This window comes from Pyxicephalus adspersus, chromosome 6, assembly GCF_032062135.1.
Source record: "Pyxicephalus adspersus chromosome 6, UCB_Pads_2.0, whole genome shotgun sequence".
NCBI classification, from domain to species: Eukaryota; Metazoa; Chordata; class Amphibia; order Anura; family Pyxicephalidae; genus Pyxicephalus; species Pyxicephalus adspersus.
In genome coordinates, this window is record NC_092863.1 from 30445589 (window position 1) to 30465615 (window position 20027).

At 36.9% G+C, this 20027-nt stretch overlaps 1 protein-coding gene across 1 annotated transcript in view; it reads right to left on the reverse strand.

Moving 5' to 3' along the window:
• Window positions 1-958: 958 nt before the first annotated feature.
• The window catches only part of CDC42SE2 (CDC42 small effector 2), a 63327-nt gene continuing 44258 nt past the window's right edge, over window positions 959-20027 (reverse strand). The window contains exons 3-6 of the mRNA XM_072415054.1: window positions 14511-14777; window positions 9009-9110; window positions 7442-7555; window positions 959-5090 (exon numbers count right to left, since the gene is read on the reverse strand). Coding sequence (XP_072271155.1) covers window positions 7457-7555; window positions 9009-9110; window positions 14511-14564 — 255 coding nt within the window. The 5' untranslated portion in view covers window positions 14565-14777 and the 3' untranslated portion in view covers window positions 959-5090; window positions 7442-7456. The remainder of the gene's footprint in view (window positions 5091-7441; window positions 7556-9008; window positions 9111-14510; window positions 14778-20027) is intronic.

Genomic DNA, 20027 nt, shown 5'->3' on the forward strand with positions numbered 1-20027 from the left:
TAATGTCCTTGGCATTACAGATAATATATTATTTAAGGTACATTTAATTTCTTCAATAGTATACTACATGAAAGGAAAAAAAAGTTATTTTGCAGGTGTCATTAGGTGAAATAAAGGAAAAAAAAAATTTAACCTGCTCAAAGTGAACCCTAATATTCACCATCACACAATTGGTTCATGTTATGCATAACAAGATAGTGGTGGGAATGCAGGCTGTGTAACCAGTACCTTTTATTACAAAAGTTGGCCACAATTATAGGCCAGTGGCTGGATGTTAGAAAAAAAACCTAAATTTTCTTCTGCTGATTGGTATTTAAAATCTACAATACATATATACATACCATCCCCCCTTTAAAAAAGCTGGATGGCTAGCTGTATGCTGAATTATTGGCTTGTATACTTTGGGCCTGATTTAATAAAGCTCTCCAAAGCTGGAGAGTATACACTTTTATCAGTGAAGCTAGAATGGATCTGGTCCAGGATTAAAAACATTTGCTAACAAATAAAAAGTTACCTAGGAAATTCATTCCAAGTTTGCTGGATCACCTTCTCTGATGAAAGTGTATCTTCTCCAGGCCTGACAAACTTTAATAAATCAGGCCGTTCGAGTCACTGACCCAATAAAGTATGAAGATCAGTTATTGGCCTCATTGCCTGCATGCTTACCCCTAGTTAGGCATTTGGAAGCCAGAGACAGCAGATAGGCAACTACTATTTATTCAATGATGCCAGAAATACTAACCTAGAATTCTTTTCATACAAGTTTCCTTTATTAGCTTTGTAAATGCACTTACACCGAGGCTAAGTGTACTTACTGAGGATCTGTTTTTTTTTTTTTTTTGTTTTGTTTTATTTGTAGCCCTGAGCTACTCCTAAAGATATAAAACTTCCATACACTTCCAAACAATATCCAATTTTTTTTTTTTTTTTTACACAACAAATACACTTCTCAACCAACTATAGTTTCAGTTGCCAACTTTATTTGATAATGTTCAGAAAATTAAATGAAATATTCAACGCAGAGATGAAAGAAAACATTTATTGAATCAATGTCAATACTTCTCTGTAATATCTACAAGCCAACACTGAACTGACTTTTTATTTCAATAATGAACACAATGTACAAAAAGTATGCTTTGTTATAAAAATATGTCAATTATTTATTCTTTTTTACTCTTGATCAAAGAATGTGAAAATATCATTTTGATAATCCTGCTCTTCAAACAGCTTGGTAGTAGGATGATAAAAAGCATGGCAAAGAATCCTGGCACAGTTTGATAATGTTTTTGTATATTTCGCAGAACAGTGAGGAAAATCACAACACAATTCTGAATCCTGGTCATATTGTTGAAAAAATTGCAACAGATTTAAAAGCACCTCTGACAGTGTGGAAGTCATTTTGTTAATACAGTACTGTAAAAACACCTTTTAGATTGATAGTATCATACTGGTTAAACTTTGTGACATAAGATAATCATCACATGAACTGGCTTTATTTCTAATAACCTGGTATTTTCATGTAGCAGTGTTTCTCTTTTTACATGGGGGGCCCCTTAAAATAACTTTCATGTCTTCAGGGAACCTCTACTATAATTACTATATTAAAAGCTCACAGTGCATTAGTATGGTGATCAGTAGGAAGAATGGCTCTTACTTTGCCGGTCAGTGGAAATACTATTACCATTACTAATAACTAAAAAAAGTGGTAACAGATCTTAGAGTCACAAATTCCTCATTGCTCAAAGAACCCCTGGCAACCTCTGGTGGAACCCTGGTTGAAAAACACAGATTAAAAGCAAACCAAAACTAAGTGATACAGATCACTTAGGTCACCTATATCTGAAATGTATGAGGGATTGAAGAGATCCCTATTTTCAAGCTTACAATGATAATTTGAAAGATAAGTCAGTTGATGGTCAAACTTTACGGATTTCTGGTTTTATTGCACATTAGTGTTGTTCACACTGACAGTTCATGCTTCTAAATGTGGTTTTTACCCACCTGAAATTGGATTGGCTTACCCTACTTTATCAATTGCATTTTACTTTACATTACCAGGTACAGGTTCCAAAGAAAAAGTAGGTATGGTCATGGATAAATATGTGCGTACCAGTTTAAAGTGGGCGAAGCCAACTTTAAAGAGGATATTTCTAATTTGCTAACCTTACTATCACAAATAAGTATTAGAATGTGTGCTCTAACAAAAATGTCTTCCACAATGTGTAGGCAGCAGCTGTATACATTATAAAATTATTACTACTAGCTGTGACCTGGCAGGCCCCAGATTTATTATTCTTCCTGCCATTGGATATTAACATGGTGTTACTCACTGTTGCAATAAATTCACAAAATGCTTTCCTTTTGTAAACTTGTTCTTTCTTAACCAACTTTCTTGACACTTTAAAGACAGGGTTGTGGTTGGTACACAGTAGAACCCTAAAGCCCATGCAAACCCAACATTAAACACAGCAAGATCTGATAGCAATAAGGTTGACAAATAAATACAAACAGTATATAGAAGAAATGGTGGACTGGAGATCTTTTTTATGGGTCAAATGTGTTGCACATTGCATTATAGCAATTTCCTCATCTTCGAATTCAACCAGTGGGAAGGTCAATCAGCCGTGTAGAAAAACAGATGCCAGACTCTAAAACTATGTGTCTCCATAAAAAGACAGGGCTTGTAGTCACAGGAAGTAGGTGGTAAGCAATTGTAGGATCTCATTCTGTTAACAGGAAACTAAAAGGCACAAGAGATCCTGGCAGTGTGGTGCACCCCTAAAATAAAGCACAACTACATATTTGGTTTTGAGTTTGCAATGTTCTGGTCTATACGTTCATTTTACATTAATAAACATGATTGCTTTAAAAAATTGCCTTGTTTGATTTTGGGTTTATTGGGCTTTAACAGTACATTTTGGCTTCATGGATCTTGACAGGTATTCGGTATGTGGGAATTAGATTTACATCCCGTTTGTTTTCTATAGTACTGTCATGTGGGCAAGGAGAAGCCTGACTACAGTAAAAACTGCCCCAGTCCACAACATGAACTCGACTTGAAAACGGGACAAAACAACATGTACATCCATAGACAGTGTATTATATATTAAACACATACATGTTTCTGAACCTGAGCAGAATACTTATTTTACAGACACTTTAAATAGTCACCCTGTATCTTTAATGTCAGCTTATCCACTCGTATTTTACCCTTGGAACATTCTGTATCTCTGCTGCAGCACGTTTAAGGCTTAAAATTAGCAGAATAGATTCTAAAGCCTCTGTTCCCTCAAACCTGAAAATGGTGGACTGCATAGAAAAGTGCTGATCACAATGACAAACAACGGTAAGTTTAATATTGTAACTTCAATCTTTCTCTTATGTCATACACTTTTTCCCATATAGGTTATTTTGCAAAAGAAAAATAAATCTGACAGGGCACATTGTTAAAATTTATATAGAAATCACAGTTTGAGGTTAATTAAGTTTCAGTTTCTAGAATATAAAGATCAAGCCAGGGGTGAACAAGCTGTGTCCAAATTTTGATTTAAGCAATGCCCATCATTCTCCAATGCATTGACACCAGAGGCAGCCAGTGCAGATGTTAAAAAAACAACAAACTCCTCACTTCTGACTATGGGCACCTTGCGAAGTATCCAAACCAAAAATGTAATCTATTACGGCTTAACATCCCTTAGATATAGTGGTTGCATAAGTTTTCGTGTTTTCACTTGATTTACTTTATTTTATAGCTAATAACACACTCCCTGTCCCTTCATATTGATGCTTTATGCCCACATAGTATCTCTTGGCATAGCCATTGCTGTCACTCCAAACATATCTGCCTTTGTTCTTCTCTATTACATTTGATTGATTGATTGATTGGACTTTATAGATAACAAGGATGTTTGTGCTTTATAGGAAGCGACAAGGACATTGCACTTTTTTCTCTGTGCTTGCTGAAAATGTTTTTATCTAGAAAAGCCCCCCAAAAACAAATGCAGCCATCATAACTAAGGAGTGGTAAACTATAATATTTTAAATGTATGTTTTTGGGTTTAAGATACACTTAAAAAAAGGTTCAATTTACTCTGCAGCCTCAATAGAGATGCTCTGTCAGCTGCTGTGTAAGACACCATGTTAGTCATTTCTAATCAGATGTCAAGATCTATTTGGTGAGGGAATACTGCCCGCATATTGTTAAATGTTAGGGTAATATTGCAGGTAATGTGACATGCACTAGACAATACCTAACCATAGGCATATGAATGGATAAAAAGCAGGAATGTTTTTTTTTTATGTTTTTTTTTAGTTTTTTTACAGACAAAAGCACCAACACAACACTTTATAGGTTACTACACTTGTTTACAATCTCGAGGTCAGATCTTTCAAATAAATATATTGAACATTTACAGCAGAATTCCTTATGAATGTAAGAGATTTATTATTACTTATTATTCATTGTCAATATTATTATTATAATGGTCGTCATCATCGAGATCAGATTGGGTAGACCAAAAGTAACAGAATTCTAGAGTAACTAACCTAGAATTTCTTACCCTTATTCTAAGAGGCTCAAATGTCCCTTTTGCTTCAGGAGGACATTTTGGCATATTTATCATCAGTCTTTAGCAATGGTTTGGTGGGCCCATAGCAGCCCACTTTACAAAGCAACTTTATATAGCATGCAAGTCATCTACTTCATCAACAGTTCAGTCGCAACTAGTATTGTGCTTGGAGATCCCGGGGATTCTCACCAACAAGAGCGAAGGTCTGACTAGAGCAAACAATAACTAAACAAAATGCAAAATAAAAAAAAAAAAAGCAGGATGTAAAAGTGTGGGCCTGCAATATAGATGTTTAATATATATTTTTCTTTGGCAATAACCAGGTGCCTATTTCCCACCAGAAAGGCATGGCATTGCATATTTTATATCTAGATCATCAGCACAGGTCATCATCTTGTTCCATCACATGGGAGGACAATGCATCATCTTGCACACAATGGAGAAAACAGAAAAAAGTCACCAATGCAAAATGAGGTTGGCGAAGACAGAGGGAAGGAGTAGCTATAGACTATCCAGGAGACCCTAAAAGACAAAATACAATGTATTGTTTACAGCCTTGGCAAACAAAATTTTAAAGCAGTGGAAGAGACATACACCTAACTGCTAACATTAAGTTATATTAACAATGGGAAGTAAAAAGGGTAACTGATGGCAAACAATTTTTTAAGACAATGTTTTTTGGCAGCATGAATGGTGAATTTGAAAGTAAGAGCAACGGTGAAAAGTACTAATGGTTAACCAGTTTCCAACTCATAATCCTAACATAAATTTGAAAAGTAAAAGTTTACAGATAACTTGACCCCAGTGTTTAAACTTATCCAAACTCCCTCAAAGTATATGTAAGGACAAAAAAAATCCAAATTACAGTATACAGAATTACCTAATACTCTATATTCACGTATATTGTGCTCATCCAATCAGCAGAAATGTTTCAGCATAGTCAAAAAAACTCAGAATAAACATGCATTGTCATACAAGGAAATATTGAATAGTATAGTATATTAAAGTATAGTAAGTCATGTCGGGGGCTTTTTAGGAATATGACAATTCAGTGTATTATCATTTTTAATGTACTTAACTGTTTTAGGTTGAAATTCACCTGGAGACTGACAGCTGCTAACCTGATCATCTACCTGACCTCACACTATAGCCCCATACAGAGTTTTCAGGTTAATATTGCTTGAAACAAACTATCATGACCCTTTCCAATGATAGATGAGTATGTGCCATACTTACACCACGGTTCTGTTCTATGGAGAAGGGAGGGGGAAGGATGAATAAATGGGACCCTGCTGTGGTATCCTTCATAGGAAGGCACAACAATTGTTCCCGACTCTCTAGGGCAGGGGTGTCAAACTCTGGCCCGCAATGTCCTTTTTCTTGGCCCCCAAAAGAATTCTTAATATGAATTGCAGCTGGCCCAACGCTACTGCAATCCGTAGTAATGGCAGGCAAGCTGCAATTCATATTAGGCTTCCGTTCTATAGACGCGAGTGATGCCGCTACTACAGTTTCTGGCATCACTCGTGCCTTTAGAACAGTGGCCTCTCTGGCTATGCATGGCCCCGCATTTTATAGACACAAGTAATGCCAGGAATTGTAGTAGCGGCATCACTCGTGTCTATTGAACAGCAGCCTATGTGTGGACCCCGTTGAGTTTATACTGACAGGTAAGCCAGAGTATTTTGCCATTCATTTGGCTTCACATTCCACTTTCTGGCAAAGTAAAACAATTAGAAAAAACAATAAGAAGAAACAAGACTAATTACCCTGCTATACTACTGACAACGATCCAGATTACACCAAAGTGAAAGTTTTGTCACACTCCAGGACAAACAAAATCCAAAGCACTTCTCTTCTGCATAGCTTATTGTGGTCTTTTTATTTTTCTATAATGCAGTAAAATTTAAAAAAAAATTCTTAGGCCTCTTTCCCATTTATAGGCTTGTTCTAGATTGAACGTTAAGCAAAACCTCTTTGTTTCCATAAGAAAATGTTTTATATCTAATGAGAAAGAAAAACTTCCTAAATTTTTTCTATAAATTTCAAGTTTGGACCGCGACTTGGTCTATGTTTTTAATTTCAGCCCTGTGTATTTGAGTTTGACACCCCTGCTCTAGGGGCAGTTAAGAACGATGTTAGGGGACCGCTGTATTCCTGTCACATTTTCGAGAGAACTCGAAATGTCAGCCAACTGACATGTGAAAGTAGCCTAGCTCCTAAAAGTATGTAACAGAATCAGATAAACAAGTTTAGAAGCCAAAAAATGCAATATCCTCTTATCTGAAACTCTTAAGTACCCTCAAAAGTTGGAAGGCATTGAGTGAGCTTTGGAAGGTGATAAGGAGCAACTCTCAGACTAAAGCTACGTACACACTTCCAATAATTATCGTTGGTAAACGAACGACCCTGCACGATATCGGCGAACGATCGTATAGCACCGATCCTGTACATGCAGATAACGACACGATCGTTCGCAGATATTGTACACACAATAGATGCGATCGTTTGAGCGATACAGGAAGTGACGTGCACGACAGGAAGTGAACGAACGTTCGTTCATCACGCATGCTCAGACCATGGACGATCAATGAACGACCGTACACACGATAGATGGTAAACGATCGTCGTCCAATCCGATCCGCCGGTCCGGTCGTTCATTTCCAGCGACTATTCTCGTTCGTCTGCGTCGTTGGTTACTTTTTTTACGAACGATTTTTGACCAATCGATCGTTCGTCGTTCATTTCCAACGATAAAAATTGGAAGTGTGTACGCAGCTTAAGTAAGAAACAACTGAACCTGGGCATTCAGACTGAAGAGTCAGACCATTGCAAAGTTACAAAAACAACAAAGATATATATAATGCACTAACCAGGGAATACTAAGGTTATCCTGCCTTTGTATCCACCAGCTGCATCTGGACATTTGCTGACATGTTGCCACCATAACCGCCCTTTGACTGCATTTGGTTTTGAATGGAACTCACCTACAACAGAGAGAGAAAAGTTAGGGTCCTAATCACTGCAAAAACGGAGCCCCACATACTATTCAGTTACATACGGACAGTATACAAAAAATGATAATTAACAAATTTTAGTATAGTATATTGGAATATAATAAAATATATTGTGTCAGCATGGTTCATTTACAAAATCTGTGTGTGGGGGCAATTTGGTAGCAGATCACAACACATCATAAAAGTTATTGACATTTCCAGGTTCAATATATGAAATTTTAACTAGAGTCAGTCAGAAGTATTATACTTTTTTAAAATACTGAAGTAAGCACATTTAGTTTAGAAGAAAAGAATAAATACCAGCATGTTACTATATAGAATACAATGCCATCATTTCCAGAAAATGATCTTGAATGCTAGGCTCAACAGGTGACAGTTGTGATCAAACCACCCTTACCACCATCATCTCTGTGGTGGCCCAGTAGCTTTTTATGCATTGCAAAAAAAATTGGCTTAGATTTTTAACACCTACCTGTAAAATAATAATATAATAATATATATTATTTATATAATATTTAATTAAACAGGATTTATATAGCACCAACATATTATGCAGCTCTGTACAATAAATAGGCGTTGCAAATGTATAATATATTTGCGTAGCACTGCATTACATTTACAAAAAAGATGATTCCCAAAAATACTTGAGGGATACTCTAGCAACTGTTTAATACTACTGCACTTCTCTTTTGTTTAAAGCATAAACGAGTTTGTGCAACGCATTTGATTGCATTCCATTACTACTAGCCACCCAACACTGCATTTCCTTTGTCACAGCATAGGTTCTTTTAACAGTAGTTGCTAAATATATCCTGAATGTCTCACAACACATCCCTTCACCTCAGAAGATAAGCTCTATCTTGCCTTTGTTGAGGACAGAAGAGATTAACAAACTGGCCTACATGGTTGCACAACTCCTGAGTAACTAAAAGATTACCATTAAGATGTGAACAGTTTTTACAACACTGAAATGTCTCCTTGCTAAAAGAACTTGAGCTATTTAGTTTTTGGATTGTGTTACTAAATAACATCCTTCAGGTGGCAGTCTAAACTATGATCTAAAATTAAAGCAGGAGGCCCTGCACAAACAGGTAGACGTGTTCACATTAGAATGGTAATAGAATGAAAAGAAGCAATGTAGGTGTTCTATTAGCTTAGCTTGGATTGATAATGATCAACACCACGTAAACCTTGTTAATTGAAACTAATCCTTTTTAAATTAGGAAAGTCCATCAACCACAGATTGTCATATGTGGTCACTGTACAGATGGAGACAAATCTTACATCATAATAACATTGTTTCAGGAGCTATACTACCTGCCTGGAACAATTAGAAAACTGACAATAACCAATATGATGTTTTTAAATAACCATGTATTGTCACGGGGCTTACAAACCTCATTTTCTTAATTCTATTACTTACTGAATTCATTCCACTAAATACATCTCCTGATCCTACATGTGCAGTATGAACAAAGTTTGTTGGTTCGCCAATCATACTTCTGTCAATTCGCCGCCGCCTTTTCTGCAATGCAAAAAAAAATGAAAAAAAATATTAGTATATGTAAACAGAGTAATAAACATCTTATTTCTACTTTTTTACCTTATTACCAACGTGCCCATAACACATATTTACATTTTTCAAACAAGAATATATAGAAAACATATAGAGATGATAGAGATGCATCTTTTTGTTCTAGAATGGTAGTATACTTCACTGGTGAAGGTGGAAGCAAGAACATGTATAAACTTCTTGTGTAAATAAAATGCAGGAAAGAAAAATAGTACCATCCAGTGACTTTTGACAGATATGTTTTTTTCTAGTCTTAGTGAAAAGATTGGCCAGAATTTAAACACCAGCCAAGGAAAACAACACACATTATATTTCTTCTAGATTTCATGCTTGAGGCCTAATAAAATATATTAAACAAAGAGCTTAGGTAACTTGTAAACATGTAATGAAGGAAATATGATTCAGTATAAAGATGGGATTATATGGAAACTGGCACAACCTTTATTCAAACATTATGGATACAAAAAACAAAAAAAGGGAAATTGGCTTTAGTTTTGAAACCTGCAATAAGTTTGTTTGGCAATATATGTGTTGGGTTAAATGGTAAACTTGTATGGTGCATCAGGAGATAGATTAGAGAACACCATATTAAAGCTTTTAAAAAACTAAAAACGCAAAAAAAAAAAACATCATAGGTAAGAATGAAAAATTACTTTGGAACTTGGCTACCAAATAAGTTATAACCTTAAAATATTGCTTTCCTCTGTTGTCTCCTAAGTCTGCAGTTCCATCTTAAATTCATTTTAATCATTCTAAAGACCGGTAATGAAAACAACAAGGAAATAATAACATGCAATGTTTGTATATGAACAATAAATAAACTGAATGAAACCCAGTAAGACTAGATCCACCAGGAACAAAGCCAACCATTCCGACACGCTTAGGTCACAACACATTATTAATCAAACATGTCATACTACTTATCCAACATCGTACCAAATTAAATTTATATCCTGTTGTGTTACTCATCAGACACCTAACAATACCATAGAAGTCATTAAATGTAAATATGAAATCTAAACATTAACCTTGACAATTAGAGAAAATTATGGGGTGGATTTTAGTAGCCTATAAAGCTAAACAATTGGGTGTTTATATGGGGATCCACAATTAAATATTTACTCATAAATATTGTACACTAAACGGTATAAAATAAATCAATGAAGTTTTGTCATATTCAAATGAAATCAAGTATTCTGGATACTGATCCACAAAATCTCAGGAAATCACATGGTGTCTGTTATTACTAAAGCAAAGTTAGGTGTAATACCTTTACACTTGAGTGCAGTTTTATATTTCCTAAACTAAATGTTAAGTGTATTTTAAATTGAATTAGTGTAAGGCTACATACACACATCAGATAATTCTTGTCCGATTATCACTACAGGGCTAGTAATCGATAAGAATCTAACGTGTACAGCGCAAGTGACGTTCATGCATCCGTCTTGGTGGATCTACGAGCAATGAACGATTGCAATACAAGTGAAGGAGAGAGAGCGCAGCGGGGTGCCTCTCACTTGTTCTCCCCCTTACCCTCTCCATAGAGCAGAACAGTGCTGTATGTACAGCGTTAATTTATGTATCTTTCAGTCTTTTAACGTTAGTAAAGGATTGTGAAAGATGTACGTAGCCTAAGTATCTGAATTTGACATGATTTCAGTCTCTAGTAATATCCAGTAAAACAGACTAGGAGAGGGAAGGGCCAATTAGGTGTCTGCATGTATATACATTGTTATAGACCACCTCGAAAGGTCACATGACTGTTGTGCTAATGTGTAGTTTTGTATTTTTTTTTTCTATTTTTTTTTTTTTTGGACCCTGCAAGATTAGATTTTATTGAAAGAAAGGTACATTGATACAACACACTGGTGGCAGGACCAAGTACCACCGGTAACATTGTTTTTTTTTCTTTGGACCCTGTAAGATTAGATTTTATTAAAAGAAAGGTCATAACACATGCACACTAGCATAACACACTGTTGGCAGGACCAAGTACCACAGGTAACATTGGATTTAAAATTTAGAAAGAAAAAGCATTTGCAGAGAACTAGCCCCACATGGAAATAAAAGATAAAATGAGCTGGTAAATATTGAGAGAACAAAAAATCTTACATATTGTATCACTAGTAAAATCCATCCAGCCATAACACTTTAGGAATTAATTCCATAGCAGCAATATTTTCCTGCTCACCTGCCTGCAATACCAATTTATCATTAAAAGTACACCTATCATATGAACAGAGCATAACTAGCCAACCTGTGGACTCACCATATAGTCTATGAGTGATGTTCTGTTCTTTGGGCTTTTATTCATTGATGAATTTATTATTGATTATTTCATGAAATAATGGGCATCACTTAGTTAATACTTCTAGTAGCAAATAATTTTAGTTGCCAGTATAGTCCTAGGCTTACCCCATAATGTTGATGTACCCTCTGCTGTAAATGGGCATCTTGTCAGGTTATGGGCGCTGCTGTCAAACCCCCTTAAGCTGCACTTGCCATTTGTTCTTAAGGGAAATCTAGAACTCAATAAGCTAAGGTGTGAAAGGAAAGCTATCCTGGAATCTTTCTATTGGAGTGTCAAGAACAATAAAAGGCCTGAAGTTTAATAACTCCTTCTCAGTCCACCAAAAAGAGATTCATTGCTTGCTCTTTGATAAGTGTTGTATCCTTTATTAGGGAAACCTCAAATTATGAATGCCTCCCACACACGAAACCCAATGAAAAGAATTCAGAATGAAGCTGCTGCAGGCAGAAATATTTGCACACCGGTATTTTAGAAGCGGACAGGTTTTGGCATTTTGACTATATCTGTTGGCCTGCGGTCATGCAGAACTTTGATACTTATAGGAAACTTACTGAAAGAAGCCTGTTATGTATGAATACTTTTATAGTTTTCCATTTCTGTTACTTTTCATTTCGGAGCCAACGCCTAAACACAACATCCTTTTCCTTTTTTATTGCACTGCCGTCTAAAGTTTCGACAGTCATTTGCTCGCCTCCAACCACTAGTTTACCCGTGATGAATAAAGTATATCAGGCTCATACCTGTAATTACAGGAGTCTTATTTGTATGGCCTAGTTACAAGTCGTCGTGCCAAATATTGCTATTAGGGGAAAAGGAGCAGAGCAGTCTGCTAATACAGAACCCTCAGCTTCCTATGTGCTATATACCAGCAGGAAAGACACCTCTCATCAATGCTACATTCCGAAAATTCAGAGGAAAAGATTATAAGGCATCCAAGAAGAATGCGGGTCACAATGGATAAGTACAAGCCAAAGATAGGCGTCTGGAGTCTTCAAAAGAAGCTTATGCTGCTACTTTTGGCCAATTCACTCACAGTAACCATACAAGTATGCATGAACAAATTCCTGATGCGTATTTTTCCAAAAGCAGCCCTCCAGTCCACTGACTTTGCATAGGATGAAATAATGATGATGAAAGTCTGCTGCAGGAAAGAAGGAAGCATTCTCAGTCCTCTCACCCAGGAATCGGTTTGAAAATTGCAATCTGATTTCATAAGGTGAAACTCTACATCGGGGGGTTCACATATGTCAGACATACCTAAACATAACTTAGTATGCATGCCAATATCTGACAAACATATCATAGCCAAGTCTTTTTTTCATTTTAACACTATCTCTTTCCTTTAAAACCTAGTCACCAAACTGTGGGTTCCTATACTTACCTCTCTTCCATGCTGACAAATACCATGCCAGTAAAAAGAAATCACTAGATTCTTTGGAAATGTCATATCTTCTGGCTCCCTATAGCACTCGGGTTTCTTGTGGCAATCTCTACATCACTATGTGGCAGGGACAGCCCCTGAAGAAGACTTCACTCAGCAGTGTTCACCACTGTGGGTGGCGGGAGAGGGTAAGTATTCAATTTTCATTCACTCTTCTTTATAAGTAACAGGTTTATTTCCATTTTCACTTTGACAACAGAATAGTTTTATATCTAGAAAAAGTGTCTCTCCAATATCACCTCCTAAATGCTAAATTAGCCTAGCCTTGGTTTTGAGGTAATCCTTGTGATTATGGACGGGTTAAAGTTCTAAAAAAAAAAAAATATAGCTACACAAAATGGCTTATAGACAAGCACATGCATACTCTGAAACTGGGCTTATTTAAACAAAGTTATGAGTCCATCCCTTAAACAAAGTTTACTGGTGTATTAACTCCAATAAATAGCTTCTGGTGCAGGTGAAAATCAAATCACCTTAAGCAGTAAGCTTTACTTACTACCAGCTTACTCTGCAAGAGTGTCAGACTTCCATTATGATCTAACACTTTGCTTAGACATAAAAATGTCTGAGAAACAGGATTTAGAACTGTTGGTCACCAGCAGATCACCTAAACAGGTCACAAAGGTTAGAAACATATACACCCCAGAGCTATTTCACATACCCCAACTGAAGAGGAACCAAGTGAAGAACTGAATGTAGTCCTTTGTCGTTGGAAAGGATCGTGAAAGATCCTTTCCAACGACAAGAGTTGCACGTGTGTACGCAGCTTTAGAGAAGTGCCAGCTTCATCTGAAAATCATAATGTACCAAAACACCCCTTGTCTTACCATATCTCTAAAAGATAAAAGTTACTGGATGATAGGGACTACCAGTAGCCACTACAAAATAAATGAAACCACTCAGTGAAATGAAAAGCATTTCCATGATGGGGCTGCCATTAAATGTAGGGTGTGAGGTCATCTTTCATTCAAATTTTTACATCAGCAGAGAGGAGTACATAGAAGTTGGTATGTTTAGCAGCCACACAGCTGGTGGAAAGTTACTGCAGTCACCTCAGTCAGAGGTGAGCCAGTTGGCTTCAGTAAGCCGCTGGTCATGCATGTCACTGACAAGATACAAAACATACGCATAGGATATTGCTCTACTCTGCAAAACAGAACATGGGCCAGCAATTGTAACATGAGAAAATGCAATGTGTCGCTGACCCTGTGGAGAGGTGCTTCCTCCCTACTCAACTTTTCCTAGAAGAGACCACAACTCACTACCGCTGCTGCCAAAGATAAGAGGATATACTTTTACATAAGAGCATCTATTACCAAACACCGATGTTTTTCACAAGTCAGAGATCAAGATTAACCGCACTGCTAAAAGGCTTGTCACTCTGTTCATGGCAGATTCACTTCCCACTGATTGGCTCCGAACCCCCTTTTTGCCAACAGCTGTATGTCATCAGTATGGATTTCACTATTGATTGGCAGCATTAACACATTTGCTTACAAAACATAATTGAAAGCAAAAGGGATTCTGTCTGAATCGAACAGTCAGTTCATTTCAGTTTGACACATACCAGCCAATAAATTAACATTTGGATGCTACTTACGGGCTGCGGCTGTTCTGCAATGCAGCAGTTGAAACACAACCAAAATTCACTCATTGCTAATAGTCCAAAGGCTAGCGTGGGGTCAAAATGGTGACAGTTTTGCTGCACACAGTCCAGCGGCCAGTGCTTTTATACAGTTATGGGAATCCAATAAATATAAGTCCTTGGTGCAAATGTCTGATAAAATGTCACGCGCTCAGAGAAGGTATATCCACAACGAGTAAAGTCCGCATTGAAGAAAGCACGCTGCAGTTTTTAGATGAAAATCTGAAAAAGAAGAAAAAGTACACTTTAATTAACATTTCTAACATATTTATTAAAGAATACCTCCTTTGAGTTTGGTTTGCATCTAAACTCATCACATCCAGTAACACAGTACAATGTCAAATAACATTAAATATTGTTCTGTAAAAGCAGCAATACCCTCATCCATCTACATCTCATACCAGTGGCGAAAGATAAAAAGCAACTAGAAGCCACTCATATTCCTCAGCCTGTCATAGACCTCAGTAGTGAGACCAGGACACAGCATAAACCCTAATAAAAGAAGTTAGCCTGCAATTTTATATGTTTATCAAATATACAATCATTAATCAACTCTATATTATAAGTAAAAACATACTAAAATTAATTTTATGGCATACAACATAATCCCACATTTTTTGTACAAGATGAGATTGTGTTGAGTAAATAGAAACCAAATATGTCAGGTTCTAAGAGACCTGTAAAACAGGGAAAAACTATGGTACTTTTAATTGGAAACGTCTTTACAAATCGTGAGTTTAGAATTAACTGTAAATAGGGACCTTGAATTACTCACAGTGTGAAAGTTGCTTTGAACCACATCCAAGACAAAACCTGCTAAAAACCCGGTAATGTACTGTACTCATTCACACTCCTTTACTCATATCATCATCTTAACAGATGGTTTGATGAGTGAATGGATTGATGACTTACCTGCAGTATTTTTTACTGCCACTAGATGTCCTCAGTCTGAAGGTCAGGATCATTCAACCCACTTTACCTGGGCCCAGGTCCTCCTGCACCCACCCTAGCCTTTAACGAGCCAGTGATAGGAGAATTAAATGAGTGCACCTCTATATTATTGTGCTTTCTCTTTCTTTTTATTGTGCCTTTGGTCAGAATATGAACTGATTGGTTCTTTGCATACCTTCTTCCCACAACTGACCTCTGCTCTGCTGTTCAGAGACTGTAAGATCCTAAAACAGGTCAAATTCTGGTACCTACAACTGCATGCATTTAAAAAAAATACATTTAAATGAAGTGTTAATGAGAACAGAGGTGCATATATTATTATATGCTGCTTAAAGCTAATTGTGTTTGCACTATTTATTGCAGACCCGTCTAAATCAGCTGATCTCTTAAAAACAAATCAGTTTCTATGGGCAAAGACATAACACTGCTTTAAAATCCGTAATAAAACATATTTGCAAGTTGTAAAAAGATATGTTTTAATATGCATTAAATCAGTATGTAAATCAAACGTCAGAAATTTCACAGTTATTTATGAACCTGTTGGGCTTAGGGAACATTTGCTGTCACTGATGAATTTGTGTTCCAAGTCCGCTTCATTTCTATGCATGTGGCACAGAAATCGTACAGTTACAGCAAGCTGCACAACCTTATCTAACCTCATTCTCCTAGCCAAGAATTCCCCAACAGCCAGCTGCTGCATCTCACAAGATGAAATACCAAAGCTAAAATCAATTGAATGTCCCTAAGGAAAATTCCTTCCTAATTCTCCCATGTGATATTCTATTACTATGCAAACAGCAGCCTAAAACCTCTCTGCCAGAAAGCTCAGAGGAGCACACTTGCAATACAATGATAAGATAATTCAAGGTAGCATATGGTTATCAGTGCTAAATACTATGAAGAATACTACCTATCTAACAACTAAATACAGTCAGGAGTAGACCAGATACTCTATTCTGAACCCCAAAATGTCTGATCCCAAAATGTTATCACTGCATCTAAGTAAAGCTACAACTTCTGTTCAAGCCCACCAAATGGTTTTACCGGTGAAAAGCACAGATCAGCTTAGTAGTGTAATTTATTATTAATTACTGAATGGTATATTTATGCTCCTAGAATACAAAGCATTTTACAGTATGTATTGGTGGAACTTAGAATATCAATATAGGTAAAGTTTTTCAGGTCAGAGAATAAACACTGGGGTAAACAGATTTAATATAAAATCCGACCACTAAAACCAGGAGCAGATAGACAGATGTACTATCAGACTACAACCGGTTTTAATTCTCTGTGCAAGGGGAAGCACAAAGTCCCAGTCCTTGTCCAGGTCTTAGGTGTGTCATGTGTAAGTGATAATTGTTGCAAGTAAAATACTAATTTTGCATATGGTTGTTCAGCAGTGCACATCTGCAGGTGGCAAATCATTTACTAAATAAGATACAATCTAATTTAAAGTAGTCAGGTACTCGATGCTATTGGTACCTTTATTAGTAAAATGCTTTATTTTTCCGTTCAAATGCCCTTTAAAAAAAAAGTGGAATAGTAACAGCATGTTACTAGGTTTTTACCTAGGGGCCCAGCTCTGGTTCTATATTGGTTTAGGGTCCAGCTTTGGCCCTATAGCCCCTTGGGGAAACCACAGCTCCCTTGACAACCTTGCTGTAGACCTGGAGCTTCCTGTGGACCCAGCTTTGTGCCTGTAGATTCCTGTGGGCCCGGCTTTGGCCCTACAGATTTTTTTTGGGCCCGGCTTTGGCCCCTGTAGATTCCTGTGGGCCCAGCTTTGGCCCTGTAAATTTTTTTGGGGCCCTGCTTTGGCCCTGTATATTCCTGTGGACCCGGCTTTGGCCCTGTAAACATTGGTGTAAACATGGAACACCTGCTTTTCAAAATGTAAGTTGCCCAGCTTTTATTCAGACCCCTGTGGCCTCAATACTTTGAGTCAATGACCTTGAATTATTATGCAAATCAGGGAAGTATATAAAAAAAAAATAACAGGCATTATTGTCATACTTGCCCTAGGTCAGTAATGCAAAGCACAGAAGCAAGAATGCTTGTACACTAAATGTTTACATAGTAACGAATAGCTAGCATATTAGAATGTCAGGATTCCTTAAAAAAATTAAAATACATATTTATTCCTACCTATTCTTACTGAATAAATTAGGTTTGAATAGTAACACTAGGTAGAAAGTGAAAATAATGGTGCAGGTGTTCCCCGTTTCTTTCCTGTCAGGTGAGTTACAGGAATGGGAACATCCTGATATTTGCAGCAGCTGTGATGTCTATTCAATAACCAGCGAGTGGCAGCATTGTAAGATGGTTGCTTTGCTTTATGTTGTAGCAACACACACCCATTAATATGACAGAGTGCTCTGCATTCAGCTACTGAAACAGCCTGAGAGTAAAAGTGTATAACAGGAATAAAAGGGAAGGCAGGTCGGGATCTGCAGAGCCTTTTCTACAATGTGTGTGCCAGGTGAGTAGGCGCCTGGCACCATGTGCTTATATAAAACATCCTGAGCTAATGTGATACCTGAGAAGGTGGGATTTTATGTTTTATACATAGAAAGCTTTTTCCTATAATAATGGCACAGACCAACCCTAGCTGAATTATTAACAGTTCTTGTAAAAGTTAAAAAGCATTCCATTAAATCTCTGTAGGAACAAAGAAATAATGTTTTTTTAGGTAAAGGTATAAAGAAACACACCAAGATTTACAGTAGAGTTTTCTCATGAACATTTACATTGGATAAAATGCCTACGTAGCATGCGGTGTGCTGTAAGCTTTCTGTGCAAAAACGAATAATGAAAACAAGAACAACAAGCTATATAACATCCACTTCACAAAGGTGATCTGTAAAAATGGTCACAAGGCTCAAACTAGATTCATTTGGATCATGCAACAATTGGTTTACAGCAGAGGTAGTTTTAAACTGTCCATGCCAAAATATTCTCATCATTGTTACCTTCATAATGATGAATATTCTTAAGGATTAAAGTGACTTTAAAAAGTTCCAAGGTACGTTGTATAAAAAGGCTCCCGTGATCTGTCTTAAAGCTGCATCTGTCAATGGCGGTGTCCCCTTCACCTGGCTCTAGAGTGCTATTGTTTGATCACTGAAAGACAGGATGAACTCTGCTACCGAATGTGTTAAAGTATTGGCAATATCATACAAACAAAAACACTGCCAAACAAGGCAGTACTTGTACCTGCATATAGTTTTCTCATGCCTAGCTATTGTATTGTGGAGAAGTAACAAGGTAAGGTACCTATAATACAAAGAATTGAACAAACTTCAGAAAACACATCAGTTTATTAATAGTTTTTGGATTGTTATCTAAATGTCATTGGTACACATGCACTATTCTAAACAAAAAAGTGAATATTTGCTTTCTTGTAAGGAATATCTAAAAAGGTTTTTGTTCCCTATGCATACCTACAAAAATGCTTCTGAATGTGCCTAGGCACCACCTGCTGTAGCCAGCTGTACATCTTTATAGTGAGAGCACCCAAGATATATTTTGTGTCTTGTGTCCTGCCTCTAAAGATTCTGCTACTCTAATAAAAATTGAAGTCACTGGTGCCGCAGATGAGAAGGCTGTACCATCAGACTTGCAGCTCAAGCTTCTCCTTGCTCCTACTCCATTCATTTGGAGGATCTGTGTTATTCCGCCTCTCCTGCTGCTTCTTGATCAATAGCCCCCCAGTCGTTATTGGGTGAGATCTGACACAAGGAAGCAAAGTCCTGCTCCTCTAACAAATGGCTACCTTCACACAGGGCAGAACAAAACAAGTAGGTGCTAGGGGAAAGTAATCTGCTGTATAGAACCTATATTCAATACTAATACCTAGTCCTATAATAATTAGCTACTTTTATTGCCCTTTGTTGAACTTTTTTGTACCACATTAAAGATCCTCTTTAGAGCTCACACACATTTCTTCCTCTTTAGAGCTCACAATAAAGCTCCTCTACTAAAGGAGCCTGATTAATGGTGATTGGAAAGGGTCAAAAAGTTCAATGCTTGTTAAATCAGCTGAAAGACATGCAGCAATATTTACAGTCTGATCTGTACACACAGCACACCCTGAATTCACTTATGTCACATAGTATATTACAAGGTGTCAAATGATTCAGCCAGCATTCACAGCTCAGACTGCAGTGAAAAGAAAGTGACCTTTTGCAGGAAAATTCAGAGGCCAACAAGCAATTTAACAATGTTTGAATGACATTGGCATGCTACTAATTTTAAAGAGATTTAATAAACCAAAACGTTAATGATTAGGCTTGAAGGGAAGCTGCCTACCCATCCTCAGACACCAGATTTAAATTTGGGCCAGGTATATAAGTGGGCAAATGGGTGCTTTTTTTTTTTTGGAAGGTGCATGAAGGTGTACATGCATGGTCCAGGTTAGAGAGCAATATTTGGTTGTTAGTCTTAAGACTTCTTTTCTACAGGAGTAAAGTTGTTGAAACAAGCAGGTGATAAAGGGTGCAGCTTTAAATTTTAGTTATTAGG